The 22394-nt window shown below is 42.1% G+C and overlaps 2 protein-coding genes across 2 annotated transcripts; one reads left to right on the top strand and one right to left on the bottom strand.

The window, feature by feature from the left end:
* Positions 1 to 586: 586 nt before the first annotated feature.
* Positions 587 to 21692, top strand: ogdhl (oxoglutarate dehydrogenase L). The gene is made up of 23 exons (XM_030070434.1): positions 587 to 823; positions 1388 to 1599; positions 2311 to 2481; positions 3345 to 3447; positions 5626 to 5741; positions 5845 to 5999; positions 7350 to 7496; positions 7629 to 7719; positions 7819 to 7998; positions 8088 to 8216; positions 8927 to 9106; positions 9216 to 9368; positions 10004 to 10106; positions 10254 to 10382; positions 10933 to 11083; positions 16345 to 16472; positions 16561 to 16739; positions 17486 to 17557; positions 18160 to 18285; positions 18920 to 18992; positions 19083 to 19246; positions 19384 to 19538; positions 20368 to 21692. Exons 2-23 carry the CDS (start codon positions 1390 to 1392, stop codon positions 20489 to 20491), a joined length of 3039 nt encoding a protein of 1012 aa, XP_029926294.1. The 5' UTR covers positions 587 to 823; positions 1388 to 1389; the 3' UTR covers positions 20492 to 21692.
* A 37-nt stretch (positions 21693 to 21729) lies between these two features.
* Positions 21730 to 22392, bottom strand: c15h10orf53 (chromosome 15 C10orf53 homolog). The gene is made up of 3 exons (XM_030070436.1): positions 22268 to 22392; positions 21995 to 22114; positions 21730 to 21808 (listed from the first exon to the last, which is right to left on the bottom strand). The coding sequence occupies exons 1-3, from the start codon at positions 22359 to 22361 to the stop codon at positions 21744 to 21746; spliced, it is 279 nt and encodes a 92-aa protein (XP_029926296.1). The 5' UTR covers positions 22362 to 22392; the 3' UTR covers positions 21730 to 21743.
* Positions 22393 to 22394: the final 2 nt, after the last annotated feature.

Here is a 22394-nt window from a genome sequence, read left to right as displayed (position 1 = left end):
GTAAAATAGTAACAAAAACCATAGTTGTCATACTGATCAACACTGTAAACAAAGCAACAGAGTCATTAACAAATAATATAATAATTTATTTTAGTAGCATTAATGTAATTTATTAAATATACTTTACTCAAACGTCGGGGGGAAAACATTCGCCAGTATAGAGGAAAAATATCTAAATAATCAATTCTACTCTCAGAAAAACAATATTTGTCTGTAAATTCGGTTTATTTGCTAAATCGGGTTTAATCACTTAATTATACAGATGCTCAGGTGCACATGAGAATAAGCCTATGTGAAGATATGTGTAGCCTATATGCTGTTTTATACATTGCCAGTAGTTTTCCTAATGATGATCACCAACTGAATGGTTAATAGTCTTGTAATGATGGCAGTGCTGTGACTGTTGATTGTTACCTGTTACCTATTGTGTATGGATGCAGCAGGCAGCACCACCTGACACAGGGGGGCGTGTATGCCGTGGCTGCTCTCGGATCTGTGTCACCTTCCCTGCTACCTGTCCCACTTTGCCCTCCTCTACGATGACAAAGTAAATGAGAGGTGCTGTCTGCTAAGGTAAATGTAATCTTCAGCACAGAGCATAGGTGGCATTTGTTACATTTCTCCATTCTCCTTCTCCGTGATCCCGCGCTTCTCTATTGGTACAGAACTGAGGGCAGATTATGAGGATTTATTTTGACGTTGAGGGATTAGCGGTCCATGGCAACGTAACAGACCCAGAATGGCATAGGCAGTGTATTGGCATTGATGTCGGTGCTGTAGCCCAAGGAACCACTGATCTGTATTAAGCATCTTAAAGGAAAAGGTGAGAAAGCCTTTTGTATGTGAAGTAGAAGAGGTAGAGTGTGCAAGAGTCCAGTTCTGCAGTTGGTCGCGCTACGCGCTATTTACAGCTGCAATGATTGGGTGCAGAGAGACGCGCAGGCCATCTCGTAACCTCATTTACTCTTAAGCAGTGCTTTCAATATGTAAAACCTCTGCTGCATTTGCAAAATCAATCGGAAATGCCATCTAAAATGAACATAACACATTTCAATCGCAAGGAGTCTGTGCGCAGCTCGTTAGTAGCCTAGTCTTCGCTGGGGACAGTGCGCTTCAGTCTGAATTATTTAGGATTGTGTGCGGCTCAGATATCGTGTGCACTGTGAGGACACGCAAACGATCCTCACGCAGTAAATAGGAAAATAGTTTGAAAGCTGTAGCCTATAAAACTGACGTTAAACTAAACTTCAGTTTGACATGTTTTCATTAAGGGTTGTCACAGAAACGTGCGGGTTGCAGATTATGAAGTGACAGAGCGATTAACTCTCTCAAGACAGTTTCCCCCATGTAACTTCTACCCTATTCTCTCCCTGTCCCCCTCCCTCAGCCATGAGTCAGTTCCGGGCGTTAGCGGGTGTCCTGAAGGGTGGAGGGCGCCAGTGGCTGCGAGGCCCCGGAGGCCCGGCAGCCAGGCGGTGGTTTGATCCCAGGAGAGGCTGCTCCTCTGAGGCTGCAGTTCCCGCAGCGGTGGCCAGCAGCTCCAGCTATGTTGAGGAAATGTACTTTGCCTGGCTGGAGGATCATAAAAATGTGCATGAGGTAATACTGACATGTGTCTCATGTTCATACATGGACAAATGACCACAGAAAAGCTTATAATACAGAATATAAGTTTTTATTGTCCATGAACATAAACATACTGTGTGCTTACATAGCTTTCAAGGGGCACTCAAGAAAATGAGGCACAGTTTTATTTCACTAAAAATTGTGATTGATGAATCACAATTTCTCACAATTTCTCACAATTTGTGAATGATGAATTGTGAAGATACAAAAAACGTAGGAGTGATTATTTTAATGTCACCATCTTGAATCCATGTTCATGTATGATATCAGAACAGCTGAATACTTCACACACAGAAAATTTTCTTTTGGACAAAATCTGTTCAAAGTGGATACTGTGGCTTAATCAAAGTTAACTTGCAGTTCTGGAACATGAAAGATGTACTGAGCCACATTCACTCAATAGTAACGTAGAGAAATTCAAAACATCAGCATAGTATTAAAATGTTTCACATGGATATGTAAGTATTTTGGTAATATTGAGAGGGAGGCAAGTCTGACAAGCCTGGCTGGTTCAGTTGCTGAGTTAAGTTAGGGTGTAGCTGCTCTTGCTCCTGTTGGTCTTGAACTTTGGTGCAGCACTGCTCTAGTCTTTTTCAGTGAATAATTAGCTGTTCTAATAATATGATTCCATATTTTTGATAGACCTGCTTGCCTCTGATGGATCTCTGTCTCTCTGTGTTCTAGTCATGGGATGCGTTCTTCCGTAAAGCCCAGGCCTCCGGTCCGTCTGCTGAGGTGGACGAGAGACGGCCCTCCACTCTGCTGCAGGGCCGGGCCCTGTCCCAGACAACTGACATGGCACAGAAAGTGGTGGAGGACCACCTGGCTGTGCACACACTCATTAGAGCCTACCAGGTACTCCACACTCACCTAGCCCAGCTGTGATGCACACACAGGCACACAAACACCAGCTCTTGCCTTGTGATGTAATGCCAGATTATCATAATTTACAAATTAACAGGTTGATCACACATCTCATGGGTACTATCCAGTCTAATCTTAATGCAGTATCATTGTGTTAAAAGAGTCATGATGTCATCCACCCGGAGCCACAATTGGCTGGCTATTTGTATCTCCAGTGTGTCTCTGAAAAATGTATAAAACACAATCCAGTTGACTTGCCAGAGCAGATGCAATTGGCAATGAGAGCTGTTTATAGTGTGTGCTCTTATTAAAAGGAATATACAATTTGTTTGTCACTGCATGAGGTTATGCAAATTGCAAGATTAACTCTAACCTACTTAGCGTGGCTGCTTTTTGAAAATGGAAATATCAAAGAGACTACTTAAACAAAACAGGTGGTAACATTTCCCCTCGCCCTCAAATTAATTAGAGGAACTATCCAAGGGATTTATTAAATTCTGTCTTTTGGCAAAGACGTCATTTTTATTCCCAGCTTGTTGCAACCCTGATGGGAATGTGTGTGTGTGTGTGTGTGTGTTTATCTGTGTGTGTTTGTGCATTTGTGTGTGCATACGCACATAAAAACAGTCTCCAGGGGCTCTTTTCTCAGTAAGCATGACCTATTCCTGAGGGTCAGCTTATTCTCCAGCTGTTAATACTTTGTATCATAAAGTTAGCCTTTTGTTGTTTTTCCCCTTTTGTTGTTCTCTCCTGCCTGTCACTTCTTCTCCATTTTCTCTTCCCCCTCTCTCCTCTCACCTCCTCTTTCCTCCACCATATCCACCTTGTCAATCTCGGTCTGTCTCTCTGTGCAGATTCGTGGTCACCATGTTGCCCAGTTAGACCCCCTGGGAATACTGGAAGCTGATCTTGACTCCTTCGTTCCCTCTGACCTGATCACCAGCATTGACAAGCTGAGTGAGTCTCAGAGCCGCTGCACTCATCCCTGGCACGCTGCACGTCACAAACAAAACATAAGACACAAACACACACGCCCCACAGCTGACATTAAATTTTAAAGCGTGAGCAGCGGGTGATGGAGCTATGTAATCCATGTAAAACTCAAGTGTTAATTTTTGTCAGTCCTTGTGTTGATGTCTTCATGGTCTTGAGGTGCTTTCATAAACCTAGATTCCTATGAAGCCTGTTCAAAATGGATTATACAATTCCAAAAACACCTGAAAATGTTGTGTAATTAATTCATGAAACACTGATTACAGATACAAGGTCTTCATCCCACTGCAGGTCGAATTATAAATAGTTTACATAGTGTTAGAGGTGTCGCTTTTCAGGCTTAGACTTTGCTTTTCTTATTTCTTGCGGTACCGGATCCCTACTTACATGCCCTGATCTTAATTCCTTCGCTAACCAAAGGCATATAGGCTTGTTAACACACACAGGCAGCATACTGTATATGCTCCTGAGATTCCCGCTCTGGAAGTCCTTCCTTCTAATTAAGTCAGGGTAGTCTTACTGTAGCTCTAAAGGATTTCAGTCATAGCCATGTTTTTTTTTATTGGCAGGGCTTACTTCAAAAGATTTGTTCAGCCAGTCATGAAAATATTTGATTTGTATCTGTTATATTTCTCCAATGCTAATAGTTTCAGTAGAACTCTGAGGGTTGGCACATACATGCACGTACACATATGAATGCACACGTAGCCCATGCACATTCACACACATAAACGCACACTCTCTTTGATCCAGGGTTGCATAGTGATAGTTGCATAGTGACCTAAGGGTGTATGTTCAATATTTCTCAGGCCTTATCACAGCCCTCCACCAAGTCTGTGTACAGGTTGGCCAGCCTAATGTTGTCATTAATCTCAGGCCTAGCTTCTGTCATTCTCCATTTCATTTAGCGGACTGAGGACTGGAGGATGTGGAATGGCCATAGTAGCCGATCGAAGGCTAGAGTAATAGCTACTAAAGAGGAGGGAGAGAGAGAGAGAGAGAGAGAGAGCGAGAGAGAGAGAGAAGCGACTGCTGGCTACTGTTATCAGTGATCAGTGTGTGTCAGGACGTTGCGTTGCGTTATGTATTGTCACCAGGCCTATAGCTCACTAATGAAAGCTAATGACGGTCTTTCTGGCCCCTTATTTGGTCAGCTGATACTACATGAGTCTATTCTCGGCCCCCTTTGTCTTTGCTGTGTTCGTAATATGATTTGCACCTGTCTCCTCTTGTGTTGGCTGGGATGTTGAGCTTGACCAGCTCCCTCAGGTGGGCTGTGTCAGCACAGAAACTTATGTAGGGCCACTGATATTGATGCTTCATGTCCACAGGGAGGGCCCTATAATGTCTAAAAATTTAACATCTACAACCAGCTTAATGGATACTCCAGTTCTGTTTTATTTTCCTACTTTTTGCCATCATGCCTATTGATTCTGATAAAATTTTTTGTCAGTTACCTCATTGTGAAGCTACATACTGTATGTTTCAGTTTGCAGGAACCATTGCTCTCCAGTGAAGTCCAAGGAAAACATCAAACAGTTGAAACAAAATAGCAATTAAAACACAGTCAGTACAGTAACACTTGCACTGCAGTTACACATCTTCAAATTGCTGTGAGCAGTTATCATCCCTTTGATACTTGTTAGTGCTGGTTTTACAGTTTTTTGTGTTCTGCCATTTTCATGTCATATCAGAACTAATGAAAGCACTTAATATAACATATCTATTGATGTGACATTTCCATATTTTAGGTCATTGATAATTGGAAATTTAGATGTAGGCAGGCCTCATTGAATGTTGAGTAATATTGTGTTGATAAGGACATGTTTTGGGTGCCTGTGGGCTTGAGTACAGCTGGACTGTACCGGAGAGCAGTCCTCCCTGCAAACTAAGCAGTACTTAAGAGCTCTACAGTGAAGAATTTGACAATATGTTGATCTTTGGCATAATTGCAAAATGACTGAAATAAGGTTCAGGTTGAAAATAAATGGAATTATCCTTTAATCCATTAATTTGTGTACGTAAATATTTTGTTGAAAGAGATTTAAATGGTAACTCAAATCTCAGTATCTGCAATTAAAATATTTGGGTGCCTGACTATAGAGTGTCTTAGTCAAATCTGTTTCTCACATGTTATCCAAGGTTTCTATGAACTAGATGAGTCTGACTTGGATAAGACCTTCCAGCTGCCCTCCACCACCTTCATCGGGGGAGGCGAGACCACCCTTCCCCTGAGAGAGATCATACGCAGACTAGAGGTACTCTGTGTGTTTGTGCCGTATTGCATGTGCGTAACGAAAGAGAGGAAACCCGTGACACCCTGATACATGTTACATGTTTTTAACTCTTTTTTCTTCTCAGGCGTCCTACTGTGGTCACATTGGGGTTGAATTCATGTTCATTAACAACGTGGATCAGTGTCAGTGGATCCGTCAGAAGTTTGAAACTCCTGGAATCATGCAGTTCACCAACGCTGAGAAGAAAACCCTACTGGCCCGGCTGGTCAGATCCACACGGTCTGCACTGACTTAAGACATACTGACTCACATACCACTGTTCCTCTCTTTCACTTCTTATATCTCACATCAAAGCCACACAAACAAAAACTCTAGTATGCACTTTGGTAAATTTGAAAAGATGCAGGATGCAGGTGATATCTCCAGGGTGTTTCCCAGCCTTGCAGAGCAGGAATGTAAAATCGATGGATGGATGGATGGATGGATGGATAGGTGGATGAAATGACAAGATACCTATCTTTCAGCTTAGCTCATTACAATTGAACACAGAGGTCACTGAAGGCCTACTCTGTTTTCAAGTACAATTTTGGCTTCCAATGATTATGAAAACTACATAATCAAGATAAAACGATTATTGTGCCACAATAAAAAAGTTCAATATGTTTCTAAAGTCAGTGAGTAATCATGTTAAATAATCGTGATCTCAGTATTGACCAAAATAATCGTGATCATGATTTTTGCCGTAATTGAACAGCCCTGCTGTGACCTCGTAGCTTGTGACAGTAAAAAAAAAAACAACAGAAACCTGACCAGAGCCTGCATGTCCTTGCAGTTCTTGTCCACATTGGCACCAAAATAAGTTTATAGTAATGTTTCTAAAGATTCTCTACAATAAGGTGTTGGTAGTTAAGTCTGGGCAATATACTGATATTATATAATAATGTGATATGAGTCAAGATATCATCTAGGCTTTTGGAATATGGGCATAGTTGTTTGCTTCTCCTGGTTTTAAAGGCTGTAATTACAGTAAATGGATGTACCTTTCCAAACTTAGTAGCTGTTCTCTCATTTGTCTCAGGCTGCTTATCATATCCACATTACTAATGACTGTTTAAAAATCCCCTCCAGGGTAGAGTGAATACATTATAAATGCACCAATACTCTTTCCAACAGTATATTCACAATATTGAAATCAAGGTATTTGGTCAAAGGTACAGCGATATTTGATTTTGCCCATGTCCCCAGCCCTGCCAGTGATATTTTGTATAGTATATGTCACATTGTCATCAGGGTTGGTAGTCCATATGACTAACACCCAACAATAGAGATGACTGATGTGCCATTTGGTGTCAACTTACCCTAATATTAATTAAGCCCTGTTTATGGTTGGCTTATTGCATTTCAGAATAATATATGTTCATACGCTACATGCACAACCTCCAGCCTGCACATAGTGATTCATCATCCCTGTTTAAACCCAGTGCCGTTGTTGTTGCACATATCACTCTTGAGTGAAAAGTAAACAGGAGTGACAGGATCTTTTATTGATAGATCTAGAGTTTAGTGAAGTTGCCCATTAGTGGCACAAAAGCCTTCATGAACCCCATGTTGAGTTGTGTTTTTGTCCAGGTTTGAGGACTTCCTGGCCAGGAAGTGGTCATCTGAGAAACGCTTTGGTCTGGAAGGCTGTGAGGTGCTCATCCCTGCCCTTAAAATGATCATTGACATGTCGAGTGCTGCAGGCATTGAGAGCGTGATCATGGGAATGCCTCATCGGTACTGTGTGTTACATTTTTCTCACCTATTACTGCAGTCTAGCGATTCAGTTACTTTGTTTATCCTTGGTCTTTCACTGAGAACCACATGTGTAATGGATGTTTCAATATGAACTGTGAACTTTTCTGCCAGGGGTCGATTGAACGTCTTGGCCAATGTGATTCGTAAGGAGCTGGATCAGATCTTCTGCCAGTTTGACCCCAAATTAGAGGCCGCCGATGAGGTACAGGCCTCTGTATACCCAACAATATGAAAATCTATCACAGAGAGGAGATAGAGATGCTACTAATGAATTATTTCATGTGTGCTGCTGTACTGTTAGGGTTCGGGGGACGTCAAGTACCACCTGGGGATGTACCACGAGAGAATTAACCGTGTGACAGACAAGAACATCACGCTGTCACTCATGGCGAACCCCTCCCACCTGGAGGCAGTGGACCCGGTGGTGCAGGGCAAGACCAAAGCTGAGCAGTTCTACAGAGGAGACACTCAGGGAAAAAAGGTAAACAGTACATTTAAAAACCCATTGATGGTCAATATTAAATTGACTTCCTTGGTCCCATTATTGACTTATATGATGTGGTTTACCAGGTCATGTCCATCTTGCTGCATGGAGATGCTGCTTTTGCTGGACAAGGAGTTGTATATGAGACCTTCCACCTGAGCGAGCTCCCCTCCTACACCACACACGGGACGATCCATGTTGTGGTCAACAATCAGGTACTGGAGCTTTAACACTTAGTAGTTTAGTTTAGCACACAGGAGATGTTGTAACAAGATGTGATGCATGCACAGTGCACACATTTTATTCATCTCATTCATCTGTCTATATGTTTAGCACTTCTCAAAAACTAAATTTACTGTGTATTCCACAAACAAGAAAGATAGAAACTTTGTCATAGACGCAAAAGGAAAACAGCAAAAATGGACATATAGTTATTAAGGTGGAGGTGGACACAGATCCTGGTTTGGATAACAGGTTGGCAGCAGTAGGGGATGGGGTGGGGTTGGGGCTGGGGATTTATCAGCAAATACTGCACCTAGTGCTGGGAAGTATATAAATATTATATTGATATTGTGATATGAAGTTAAATATCGTTTGGGGTTTTGTATATCATGATATCGTCATAAGGTGTAAATTAAAGGCTCCATTTCAGTAAAAGGATGAACCTTCCTGAACTTTTTAGACTCATAGCTGTTCTGTTATTTGCCTCTACTGTACCTACTAGGTCATTATATCCACATTGTCAATAATAGTTTATCAAAAATATCTTATGAAAGCACCAGTTGTCATCTTTATAATTTTGTCAGAATATCAATATCGAGGTATTTGTTCAAAGCCATTTGTGATACTTGATTTTTGTCTCCCTGAAGTTTACAGACTCCAAAAGGTGAAATGTCAGCCTGAGCTTGTGATTGTTGTCTCTCAGATTGGCTTCACGACGGACCCTCGAGTGGCGCGCTCCTCTCCCTACCCCACTGACGTGGCTCGGGTTGTCAACGCGCCCATCTTCCATGTGAACGCCGACGACCCCGAGGCTGTCATGTATGTGTGCCGGGTGGCTGCAGAGTGGAGGAACACCTTCAACAAAGATGTCGTCATCGACCTGGTCAGTCATCACCAAGCTTTGACGGTTTAAAGGGAATGCACAGTAAATGCACTGCTTGAGGTAGAGGCCTCTGTTTTTACAGTGTGCATCTGTTTGTGTGTTTTCATAGGTGTGTTACAGACGGTTTGGCCATAATGAGATGGACGAGCCCATGTTCACCCACCCGCTGATGTACAAGCAGATCCGTCGCCAGGAGCATGTGCTGAAAAAGTATTCTGACAAGCTTATTGCTGAGGGAGTAGTGACGCTGCAGGAGTTTGAGGTTTGTGATCTAATGCTGTTTGCTCTTGTTAAATATATATTGGTCGCTGCTACTGTATGCAGTTTTATTTGTATCACTATCCACGGGGCTAGGTGCATTAAATTATACTTAAATATTACCCTGTCCTGCAAGTAAATTTGTTGTGCCAGCACTGCTGTAGTTGAGTTTCAATTTACTGCCTCAGTTCCATCGCCTGGCCTCACAATCCCTCACACAGATATTGCTGAATTAAGCTGAAGTGGTCCTCAGATTTGGGTGCTATTCAGTAGAATCACTCAAGCACTTCATCCAACACACACTGATGGTAACATAAATTCTGAACATTGTTTTATATAGGCATGTCAAAGCGATCCTGTAGAAGCTTTGTGGTGCACTTGCTCTGGACATTTGATGGACATTGTTGTTATTATTTTTTTTTTTTACGGCCTGGTGTTTGGACGCTTGTATAAACCTGTTTGTAATGAAGCAAAGCAGAGCTGTTACTGCTGGTTCAGGCTTTCCTCTGTCTCTGTCACACACACAGTTTTGGTCAGTCATCAGCTTAAGTTTGTTCATGAAAGTAAACACTTTGTACCTCAGTTAATATGTAACACCGGCGGATTTTCCCCAACACACAAATCCGACTTTGGTTGCAGGAAGAAGTTGCCAAATACGACAAGATATGTGAAGAGGCGTACACCAGCTCCAAGGATGGAAAGATCTTGCACATCCGTCACTGGCTTGACTCCCCCTGGCCAAGTAAACATCTTCCTGCATCTGACCTAGAATGTTTATTGTGGAACTCATTTTGTGTTTTTTTTTGTGTGAGCGCCTTGTCTATGAACACTTCTCTTTAGTTTCTCCGTGCCTAACTCCCTGCTGGACTGAAGCTGTCTCTCCCTGTAGATTTCTTCACAGCTGAAGGAGAGCCCAAGAGCATGAGCTGTCCCCCAACAGGAATGGATGAGGAGCTTTTGCAGCACATTGGAGAGATAGCCAGCTCAGTACCTGTAGAAGATTTTAGGATCCACCCTGGTGAGTCTAGCTGCTTTGTGCAGGAGGACACAGCACTAAAAATGGCTAGCAGTTGTGGTGGTGCTGATGGTAGCAATGTTGCTGATAGGAAATGACATTCATCAATCATAATGATCACGCCACTAAAGATTTTTGAACCACATAAACTCCAGTGCCACTTGGCAGAACCTATTTTTCTTTATTTCCTTTCATAGACATATTTCTGCAGGGATGGTCTCAATAAAAGCAATGCACCTGTAAACACATTCTTTCCCAGCAGCAGGTGTCTTGCCTGCACAGCTGGTGTGGCACATGCTGGAGCCATTTAGACTGCCACAGAGGTTTTTATTTGCAATACACTGTGCCACACCATTGCTTTTTACATCCCTTTCCCCCTGTGGTCAATCCAAGCTATCAGTTCTTTTTTAAATTTTTTTGTTCCCCTATTTCCATTTTGCTTGTAAAAACAGTGGTCAGTCATTGAGACTGTATGTGTGTGTGTGTGTGTGTGTGTGTGTGTGTGTGTGGGTGTGTGTGGGTGTGTGTGTGTGTGTGTGTGTGTGCTCTCCAGGTGTGACTCGTATCCTGCGTGGTCGAGCGGACCTAGTGAAGAAGCGTCAGATGGACTGGGCTCTAGGAGAGTACATGGCCTTTGGCTCTCTTCTCAAAGATGGCATCCATGTCCGACTCAGTGGGCAGGACGTTGAGCGCGGCACCTTTAGGTGAGTGTATGTGAATATATGTCGTGGTGGCACTCTCATACAACACAATATATTTGTAATGTGTTTTTCAAACCTTTATGCGCTCAAACCTTTATTTACTTTATTGACTGTGCAGGAGGACCTGTTAGTGGCAACTCCCTGCTTCATACTCAAATTGTACTATATTACGATAAAGAACTTGTATGTTGGAATTGACTCTTTCAGAACATATTCAGACACCCATGTGCCCTAAACTTGGATCGCCATTTGTTTGTCACAAATGGTGATTCTGACACTCAAAGTTTTGATTCAGGTTTTCCAGGTAGTTTGTTTCAAAAGTGATTTGCAGTCGCACCACCAGGAGAGCTCTGGTGGAGGAGTGCGACCAATCAGAGGAGCTCTTTAAGGCAGCTTCATAAGCTTCATAGTAGATGGTTAAAAGTTGGCTACTAGACTAATATTCTATGCTCTTATGGAGAGAACATGTTGGAAAAAAAAAAAAAAACTCTGGCAAAGTAATGTTGCCTTACTTTTCAGCAGGCAGTACACACATATCATAGAGCATCTTCACCACTCACACATCACCAGGAGCAACTGGAAAGTTCAGCAAACTAGTGATTCACCAGTTGTAGTTTAAAAAAAAGTTTCAACTTTCTAGTGGTGATGCATGCCAGTATTCCTGCCTTTGGAAAACAGTTATCCAGTGTGAGAACTTCAGCAACCAGCAGCAATGGAGGCACTTAAATTTTGGCTCATTAGGCATTTGGCATTGACAGGTTACGGGGCGTTTCATTAATAATGCATACTGTCGACTAAAGTACTCATTAAAACATGGTTGTATGTGGCTTCATTTGTACCACAAGCAGAGTGGCATTTCAACTGTTTGGTTTGCTTGACAGTCAGAGGGAGAGTTTTTGAAGGGGCAGCAGTCAAATTTCCACAATGCTGGCAGGTATAATAATTTAGGTAACTTTACATTAACAGGTCCTTTGTCAAATTACACCATGAAATTGAGAAATGCAGTCCTCACTGGCACTGCACTGGAACTTCAAAAGAAAGTTATAAGTATATTTAATGTATGTCAATATGTTTTTGACCACCAAGGACAAACAACAAAAAACTGCCTAACTCCTCTGATCGGCCATGAAATACCTGTATGCCCATCATACACACCACCCCCAGCTCTATCTTGCAGTGTCTTAAAGCTGTGGGTCTACACAATGCTTTTGAAACTCTGAGGTGAGACCATGTAAATTCACCATTTGTGATGCACTGGACGGCATTTGAGAGGTTGCAACAGCAGAATTTAACAAGTTGCAAGCACGAAGTTGGAAAAAAAAAATTACCGAGCCAGGGGATGGTGTAAAATTTACGGGAAAAAAAACACTGATTTATGAGAAAAAACATTATAGTCACTAAGAAAACAACTTGGAAAGATAGTTTTTTTCTTCTTTAACGCAGAATCACAATATTATCATGAGCATGTGGATGTTGAGGAGACATTGACCTGTTCTGAAGAAAACAACACACAGGTACCAATTGTAAAGTATAATATGATGATGTCATCAACAAGGTCACCTGTCTGCAGTATATCACTGATCCAACCTTGCAAAGTGAAGCAATGTGGTTCCTTGGCCAAAAAAAAAAAAAAAAAAAAAAAAAAAATCACAAGCTTTTATCTTTTATCGTTTTTTTTTTCTCATAAATTTGAGTTTTTTGTGAGAATGATTATGACTTTAGTCTCAGAGATTCTATTTTTTTCTCTGAATATTAACCCCCACTCCACCCTCACCCCACCCAACAACTGCCTCCATATTTTTTTTCCCCTACAGTTGCCCCAATCTATTCAGTTCACCAAAGTTGACATTTTTCAAATGTGTCAAGCATTAAGTTAAACCAGAAAGAGTTGGATCTTTTCCATGCATTGAAATTCTAAAATGATAAAGATTCAGCATGTGTAAGGGCTTCATGCGTGACCGCAATTAAAGGGTGAGGAGCATTCCTCAGTAGGTAGTCCATAAAGTAACAAGTCAAGGGCGCAGGGCGTGGGGAATCTAACAGACAGAAGACGTCAGCGTTGTCTCCTGGGAACAGTGAAGCCCACATGCTGCTGTCATGATATGGAGGGAACGAGTGACACAGTCCCCTTCCACCCCCTCCCCCTCCCACCCTCCACCACACCCTCCTCGGTGCGCCTGTCTCATCTGTCCCCTATTGTTTCTCCACCGGCGTATATCTGCTGCAACGCTCTGCCCGTACATCACACTAACTAACAAGAGTTATGGGGCTTTCCTTTCGTCGCTGACATCTATTTCTTCCTTCCAGTGCCCCCTTCAACAGAATAATTTGCCCAGCTGAAAAAAAAAAAAAAACAAAAAAAAAATCACAGTTGCAACAGATACAAAGGTTGTGGAGGGCCGTGAAGCACACAGTCCACCTCTCACTTTTGTATCACCTGTTGTTTATTTATCTCAGCTATCTTCTGTTGAGTTGACAGTCTGCATTGTCTCTCTCCTGTCGCCTCTCTTTCTCGCTCTGCCTCTCTCCTCTCATCCCCCTACATTTTTCATTCTATCACCCTCCCACCCACCACCCCCCACCATTGTTTCCCTTCATAGGTCTTACGAACTGAGCATATTGGTATGTTACAGTTGACTGGGCCTGTTTGCGTTTCTGTGATGTACGTAACAGCGTGGACTAATGGATTCAGTCGTCTGTGTTTGGGTGGGTTGGGTGTGCTGCACCAAGCACCCCTTTTCCTGACTAATGGGGCCCCCAGGCAGAGGAAATATATATGTGTGTGTGTGTGTGTGTGTGTGTGTGTGGTGTATGCAAAGAAGAAGAGGGATACAATTTATGAGGCAATCCCACAGAAAGACCCTGCTCTTGTGAGGGTTTGGAGGCATTTTTTGATCACGTCTGAGCGTACCAAGAAAGAAAACCTGGATTTATGTGTGTCACCTCAATTAGTGGTGTGTGCTCTCAATCTGATTCTTTCATCAAAGGATTTCCTGAAGAGAAAGTGAATATCCTGCAAATGTAGAACAAGGATCAAACAAAACAATTATGCAGTATCTGCCCTCATTAGTTCATAATTACATCTGATACTACTCGCAGAACTCAATCATAATCATCTATCTATCTTGTGTACAGTCATACATCACATGCAAGATAGATAGTTAGATAGATTGATAATTTCGGTCGTTTCCTGAAGCCCTTTCATCTGACCATTATATAACCTCGAGCGCTGTGTGTGAGTGTGTGTGTGGAGACATCATTAGAGTGATGTTAAAAGGGTTTTAAGTGATTGTCTCATCGTGCTGGTTCTGATGGCTGACTCCTACATTGGAGGCGAGCGGACTGGCAGAGCTTGTTAACGCTTGGCTCTTTGCTCCCATCAATTCCTGTTGGGCCTCATCCTCATACTGACTGAAGATGAGGAGTGAGCGGACTGCTCTTCAGCCAGCCTCCAAGACTGGCTGGCTGCAGTGTGCGTGTGTGTGTGTGTGTGATTGCTTGCATGTCCTGCTGTGTGACGACCCTTTGACAAATCCCCCTTGCCTCAGTAAACCTCTTGTTTTGCACCATTATCATGTAAGACAGCTTGGTGTCCTGAAAATCTTTGGCTCCTGTGTTCCACATTCCTCCTCCACACAATACTTATTCTATTCTATTCTGTATAACATAAGTTTCAGGTTTTTTTTTTTTTTTAATCATTTTGTGTGATTGTTTTTATATACACACATGAGATGAGAAAATTATGTAAACTGTGATGCTATAGTCTTTACAGTAACCAGATTTTAACCCAACTGAGCATCTACAGGAGATTTTGGACTGATGTGCTAGACAGTGCTCTACACCACCATCATCAAAACCCCAAATGAAGGAACATCTTTTGGAGGATTGATGTTGTGTCCCTGCAGTAGAGTTCCAGAGGCGAGAATCTATGCCAAGGAATATTGAAGCTGTTCTGGTGGCTTGTGGTGGCCCAACACTTTACTGAGACACTTAATGTTGTTTTTTGGCTAGACCACACAGCGCAGCCGGCCTGACAGTCATGCTGTCGCTGAGTGAGTGAGCGAGAGAGTAAAGCTGCACGATCGGTGGTTGGCCGTGCAATGGACTTTTCATATTGGCTGTTGCTCTTTCAAAATGAATCAGTGCAATGCAGCTCATTCTGAATTCAACACACACAGGCAGAAAGGGAGATAGAAAGTGTGTGTGTGTGTGTGTGTGTGTGAGAGAGAGAGAGAGAGAGAGAGAGAGAGAGAGAGAGAGAGAGAGAATAACTGGCACTGAGAAATACAAGCTCCTGCATGTGTGTAATATTGCGTTTCATGGCACATTCACAAAAGAGTGCAGATGGGATCACATATTTTAGTCCGAACCCGACCTGAGCCTGAGAGCGTATTACCCGAGCCTGTCCTGGACCCGACAGGCATTCTTTTTTTTGTGTCCAAACCCGACCCAAGCCTGAGATTTTGCTTGTCCTCTATTGCTAGGTTACATTTAGCACCTGAAATAGCTTATGTGTTGCCTTTCAGTGTTGTCACTATACAGGAAGTTGCCGAGAACAGACAGTAGGTCCATCATTTTTCATGAAACTAAACTAACGCTGAGATAACCAATCTCAAACATAATTTGTAAATATTTATCTGAATCCAGCCTGACCTGACAGTTTCTGATGTGTCCCAACAGGCCCAGGTTGGGTATCTACTCTCTAATCCACAAGACCAACTCGAACAGTAGTGAACAGTACTAGTGTAACTTAGTGAGATGCTGAAAAAAAATTATTTACATGGATAGATTATCAACTACGAGCCAACTACAACTTTCACAAGTCTTGCTTTTCCATTTTCTAGACAGAATCTGAAATGTTCCTCCTATATCCAACCTTGTGCGGGACTCAACCTCATCCCTTTTACCCACTCTTACCCACTCTATGACACTCTGAATAGGAATAATAGTGGTGTGTGTGTGTGTGTGCGTGCGTGCGTGCGTGCATGTTCATGTGCATGCAGTCTGAATGTCTACCTGGAGATTTTGACGAACATCTGGTTCAACAGATGAAGATTAATACAATTAATCAAAAATGTTCAAAAACATTTAAACTGCTTCTCATTAAAAAAAATAACAAAAACATTTTATAATGCTTTATGAGTTTGGACCTTGCAAATGTTCGTAGATACACACATTTCTATACCTTGTTACGTGTCACTTGTACTTACATTGCCAAACTTTGTTTCATGCCTCCCTCTCTCTGCCTCTCTTTGTCTTTATAGTCACCGTCATCATGTTCTGCATGACCAAGAGGTGGATAAACGTGTCTGTGTTCCCATGAACCACCTGTGGGCCAACCAGGCTCCCTACACTGTCTGCAACAGCTCCTTATCAGAATATGGAGTCCTGGGTAAGACTGAAACCACAATGCAACATGGTTGTGTCCTTTGTTAACTGTGGCTCAGTTTTGTAGCTGCTGCTCATGACTTTGCCTCCAGGTTTTGAGCTGGGCTTCGCCATGGCCAGTCCTAATGCTCTGATCCTCTGGGAGGCCCAGTTTGGAGACTTCCACAACACAGCCCAGTGCATCATTGACCAGTTCATCAGCCCAGGCCAGGCCAAGTGGGTTCGCAACAATGGCATCATCCTTCTGCTGCCTCATGGCATGGAGGGAATGGTAAGATGTGAGAGTCAACGAGACAAAGGTGCTGGAATTGTTATGGGAATAAACTACTTTGGGGTAAAAGGTGTTCTGTGCACAGATGGGAGTTGATTTAAGTGGGCACGCTAAATTACATCAAATAAACATGTAATTTATCACTGGGTCGGACCAATTACACAACCATCAGGAATTTTACTTAATGCACCTTTAAATATTACATATTATCTATCTGAAACATTGAATAATGACATCTGTCTATCTATCTATCTATCTATCTATCTATCTACACTATGTGGACAAAAGTATTTGGCCACCTACATGTTACACCCACCTGAGCTTTTATGACATCCCATTCTAAATCCATAGGCCTTAATACTGAGCATTAAGATTTCCCTTCACTGGAACTAAGGGGCCCAGGCCAACCCCAGAAAAACAAGCCCATAGCATTATCCCTCCTCCACCAAACTTTACAGTAGGCACAATGCAGTCAGGCAGGTAATGTTCTCCTGGCATTCGCCAAACCCAGATTTGTCCATCAGACCGCCAGATAGAGAGGCATGATTCGTCACTCCACAGGACATGTTTCCACCGTGGCGCAGTGATTTACACCGCTCAATCTGATGCATGGCATTGTGCTTGGTGATGTAAGGCTTGCATGTGGCTGCTCGGCCATGGAAACTCATGCCATGAAGCTGCCATGAGCTAGTAGGGTGAATTCTGCTTCTTTTATCATCATATAGCCAACTCACCTTTCCTTTCAGGGCCCAGAACATTCTTCAGCTCGGCCTGAACGCTTCCTGCAGATGAGCAAAGACGACCCCGACCTCTTCCCTGTATGTACATTTTACAGTTGAACTATGGCTCAGTATATTTATCATTTTGATGAGCATGGTAATCCAATGGTTTATTGACATGAAATGGCATCCACTCTGAACCTATATACATTGCAGGTAGTATCCAATAAATTCCTCCCTCAGTGGGCAGTTCTGCTCTCATGACCACTTAAATGATGGCATGAATGTCCATTTCTCTGGAGCTGAAAAGTCTCTTCATTATAGCTTCCAAGGCACTCAGCAATAAGTTAGGTCCCCAGGGTGAGCTGGATCTGGAGAACATAGGAGCAGGGAACCACAGCAGGCTGTATCAGCAGAAGCCAGATCAGATTCATCTCCAACTGCAGTATTGATTAAACTATTAGTGGGAGCACACTGAGGATTAACATTCTGCCTACCATGAGTGTGTGCAAGAGAGTGTGTGTGATATGGTCTGTGCACCGCTACACTTGTTACATCTCCTGCCCAAACAAAAGGGGGGAAAAAAGCATGACTGCAACCAGCACACCTTCAGTTTTGTAATATTATCAATCCAGCAAGTTATGCTTTCTGAAGGTGATGGCTTTCACAATGCATTTTGAAACATTTTTTTTTCAACAAAGGAGTTTCGTGGAGATTTTGAAGTGCAGCAGCTCTATGACTGCAACTGGATTGTGGTCAACTGTTCCACACCCGCAAATTACTGTCATGTGCTGAGACGGCAGATTCTGCTGCCATTCAGAAAACCGGTAAGCTGTAACCTTCCACTATATATTATACATGCATAGACTAGTGCTATTACTTCATAATGATGACCTGTGCCTACTCTTCAACCAAGCTTCAACAGGAAAATAATCTGCAGAAGACACTACCACCTAATGACAGTACTTCCTTAACCTAGACTCAACTGTGGCACTGTGTGTTCTCAATTACTTTTAACAGTACAATGAGTATAAAGTTTCTAGCCTTTCTTTTTTTTGCATATGCACTGTTCTTTTTTTCAGCCACAGTGAATGTCTTAACTGATCCCCTGTTGCACATAAATGCAATGCTTTGTGGAGCATGAGAAAATCACTTCCTGAGCAAATTAGAGAGGGGCCCAATAGGGGATAATATTGTTTGTTTTCTATGAAGGAGTCTGAAATTGTGGACTCGGTTGGCTGAGCGGCAAAGGGTTTTTATTTATTTGATTGTTAAAGAAATGTTTTGTTTTGTTTTCCCCAATGTCGGTGTTGCGTGCTATATGGTGGCAGCAAATTAGCGTGAAAAGAGATAAAAAAAACTTTTATCTCCTGAGTTTTTTTTTTCAAAGCACACAATGGAGATACGGATGACAGAATCAATCTGTTGCATAGCTGACAGAGGCTCCTTACTTTTTTTCAGTTGATCATTTTCACTCCTAAATCTTTGCTGAGGCACCCCGATGCAAGGTCCAGTTTTGACGACCTTGCCCCAGGTAAGGCCTTTTTTGTGTTATCTGTGACAAGTGACATTCATAAATGTTGGTGCACATTTGCAGGGAATATATTCTATCAAATGTCCGCAGGCACTAAGTTCAAGAGGCTGATTGCTGATGAGGGACCTGCGGGTACACACCCAGACCAGGTGAAAAGGGTTATCTTCTGCACTGGCAAAGTCTACTACGAACTGGCTAAAGAGAGGAAACAGCAAAACTTGGAGAATGACATCGCCATCGTCAGACTTGAACAGGTGTTTAATCCTGCTTGTCAGTCTCAGTGTGTGATGGACTGTGGAGTTTGAAGAGGGAGTGATTTTATGTTTTTGAATAACTCACACATGTCATTGTTGAGATATCACTCACTCTACTGCTGCTGCTGCCTCTGCAGATCTCTCCATTCCCCTTTGACCTGGTCAAGGCAGAGGTGGATAAGTACACCAACGCTGAACTGATCTGGTGTCAGGAGGAGCACAAGAACATGGGCTACTATGACTACGTCCGGCCACGTTTCCTCACTGTTGTGGCCAATGAGAAACCCATTTGGTAAGGCCTTGTATCCACTTGGCATATGGGCTGATGTTGGGCTGGGCAATATGGACATGTTTAATATAATGACAATCATAAGGGATTATTTCAGTATCTAGGTACTGCAATCTCTACTAACACATACAAAATCACATCTTCAGATATCACAAATAATATAAAATAGATATTTATCACTGTATGGCATGTTACAATACAGTAAAATAAAATTATAGTTTTCATGTTTCATATTACATTTTTTGTTTCAGATTTAATTTTATATGAAATTTTAATTAGTATTTTCCTTTCACCAGTGCGACAGAATTGTGTATGACAATCATTCAGTATAATTATTTCATCATGATTATAGCTGGGCTATGTAATGGTATTATAGTGATATCGTGATATGAGACTAGATACTCTAATATTGTGATCTGGCATGAGTTTTAAAAGCTGTGTCACAGTAAGGGGATGCAATTTTCTTAACTTACATTAGCTTGTTCTACTGTTTGCCTCTACCCACCTGGTGATCATATCAGCATTACTAATGATTATTTATCTAAAATGTCTTATGTGTAAATATCTTATGAAGCAACAGTAATCACCCTTACAGTATCAACACAATATATATTGTATATCATATTTGATTTTGTCCACATCACCTGACCCTTGTCATGATATAATTCTTTTATGATGAACAATTATTTTGAATGAATGTCCAGTCTTAGTCTGATTTACTCCTGGTGTCCTGATAGAAGCAAACAATAAAGAGAAGAATCAGGCTAAAGAATTGAAGTCCTGTTGACAGTATGCAGCTGTCAGTAACTCTAACTTCTTGTATGTCGTTCAGGTATGTGGGACGGGACCCTGCAGCTGCTCCCGCAACAGGGAACAAGTCCACCCACATCAATGAGCTGAAGAGATTCATGGACACGGCTTTCAACCTGAGCGCCTTTGAGGGGAGGAACTTCTAAGTGTCCACCGGGAAAACCAGAACAGGACCCAGCGAGGAAGAGCAGCTCCATCTTCAAAAACCATGGACTATCAATTAAGTTTTGATACTATTAGCTGATACATTTTTACAGCTATTATAGATTTGTGACAGTCTGTAGTGTATAGACAAGTCCTCACTGGGTATGTTTGCTCCCTATTTTAGCTGACATATTTTAACTATGGACATCTTCACATACCAAAGCTCAGACAATCACTATAATTTCAGTGTCTTTAGTACAGTAGATACCTCAATTGCTTCTCTGATTAAGGGTAGCAATAAATAGTGTAGATGTGTTATTGTAGATGAGTAGCAGAAGCTGCAAACTGCACACACACACCACTGCACTGGTGTACCTGCACAATGATATCACATATCACAGTTAAGGAAGACTGTTGCTGAAGTCTAACCCATCAGTCCTAGGTAGGTTTATTGCCTGTATTTGCCTTGGCTATGTTAGCTGTTTGTGAAATAGTCTCTAGTTATTGTCACAGCTCACTTCACCAGGAGACATGAGCCAGCTGGCAGGGAGACAGGTAGCCATGTTTTCTACAAAGGACATACGGCTCAGCTTCGTCTTTGGAGGCATAGCATGCGCACACGTACGCACAGCAAAGCCTTGGACGCTTCACAATGACAGTAATATTGACACTCAGCTGTCACATTTTAAATCCCCAGGCACTTAAGTGTGCTGATATTAAATGTGACTGTGTTTATAAATGCTCCATAAAATTATGCTTCCTGTTGAGCCATACCTTTTCAAGTTAAAGCAGGGAGATTTAGCTGTAAGCCATACACAAACATAATTTTACATATTTAAGTGATTTAAGAAACAGGCTGTGTAACTTTAGTTTCTTACTGGAATAAGCTTATATCCACATAGTAGTGTGGGTACTGTATTGAACAATAATTTGATGCAGTTTTATTTACACTTGACTGAACAGAGCAATAAGATGTTTAAGTTAAAATGCTTTGATGTTACTGTTTCATCACAGATGATGCTTAGCATTTTAGTTGTAAAAGAAAGTCTAACTTTGACAGACAAAAGGCTGCTTAGGCTACTGTCTGCAAAAAGGTATCAAATTAATTACTACTCGCACAACTGAATTCATGCAACAACAAAATGCAGTAAAGCACAAAATATTTCTGTCTGTTTGAGGCTGCTCTATAAAGAAGAAAAGCTATTTCTGTCTGTGTTATGCTTTTTTTTTTTTTTTATGCCCAGCTTCATATCTTCAGTAAGCATTCTCCACAGCAACCACAGCTTCTTTGCAAAGAGGATCCAGTTTACCATCTCCACCTCAGGGAAAAAAATAAAAATAAAAAAATAACAGATTTTTAGGCACTCTTCTATGCACTGTCATCTATTCCTCTGTGACTAAACTCTAGCCCACTAATTAAACTCAGCATCACATTGTAGCATAATGTGGTCTTTTATTCTACAAGTAACCTGGCATCACTGTTGCATGGTGGGAGGCACACTCACCAAACTGCAGTTGCTTTATATCACAGGTGTAGACGCTCTCCCCGTTGACCACGAGCTCCACTGTGTTCCACTCATGCGTTTCCTCCAAGACACACTGATGCCCACCTTCTCTCAATGCAGCTTAATCAGGTATACAGCGATTAATGACACACACAAAAAAAAATCATTCTAATTATAGTACACACTCTTAGCATGGAAAGAATAGCAAGGCAGCAGACCACGGTACGTGTATTAATGAGACTGCCGTGCGGGAGACAAACTAGACAGACATACCCTGGAGCCCCTGCAGACGGAAAGTCCTGTGCGCCACTAGCCCGCTGGACTCATACGGGCCAAAGCGCACGGTCACCTGTGCGTTTCTGGGCATTGTTGATTTCACCCTGCGTTTCGCACGCACCTG

The sequence above is a fragment of the Myripristis murdjan genome, chromosome 15 (assembly GCF_902150065.1).
Source record: "Myripristis murdjan chromosome 15, fMyrMur1.1, whole genome shotgun sequence".
NCBI classification, from domain to species: domain Eukaryota; kingdom Metazoa; phylum Chordata; class Actinopteri; order Holocentriformes; family Holocentridae; genus Myripristis; species Myripristis murdjan.
The sequence above is the reverse complement of the archived record's forward strand: the minus strand, read 5'-3'. Positions and strand labels throughout refer to the sequence as shown.

What these genes read in the sequence shown, in the direction of transcription:
- ogdhl (XM_030070434.1), top strand. Translation starts at nt 1,390, where the DNA reads ATGAGTCAGTTCCGGGCGTTAGCGGGTGTCCTGAAGGGTGGAGGGCGC. An exon ending in ATGTTGTGGTCAACAATCAG is followed by an intron (nt 8,217 to 8,926) that starts GTACTGGAGCTT and finishes GTTGTCTCTCAG; the next exon opens with ATTGGCTTCACGACGGACCC. An exon ending in AAGATGTCGTCATCGACCTG is followed by an intron (nt 9,107 to 9,215) that starts GTCAGTCATCAC and finishes GTGTTTTCATAG; the next exon opens with GTGTGTTACAGACGGTTTGG.
- c15h10orf53 (XM_030070436.1), bottom strand. Translation starts at nt 22,361, where the DNA reads ATGCCCAGAAACGCACAGGTGACCGTGCGCTTTGGCCCGTATGAGTCC. An exon ending in CCGTCTGCAGGGGCTCCAGG is followed by an intron (nt 22,115 to 22,267) that starts GTATGTCTGTCT and finishes TACCTGATTAAG; the next exon opens with CTGCATTGAGAGAAGGTGGG. An exon ending in TATAAAGCAACTGCAGTTTG is followed by an intron (nt 21,809 to 21,994) that starts GTGAGTGTGCCT and finishes TTTTTCCCTGAG; the next exon opens with GTGGAGATGGTAAACTGGAT.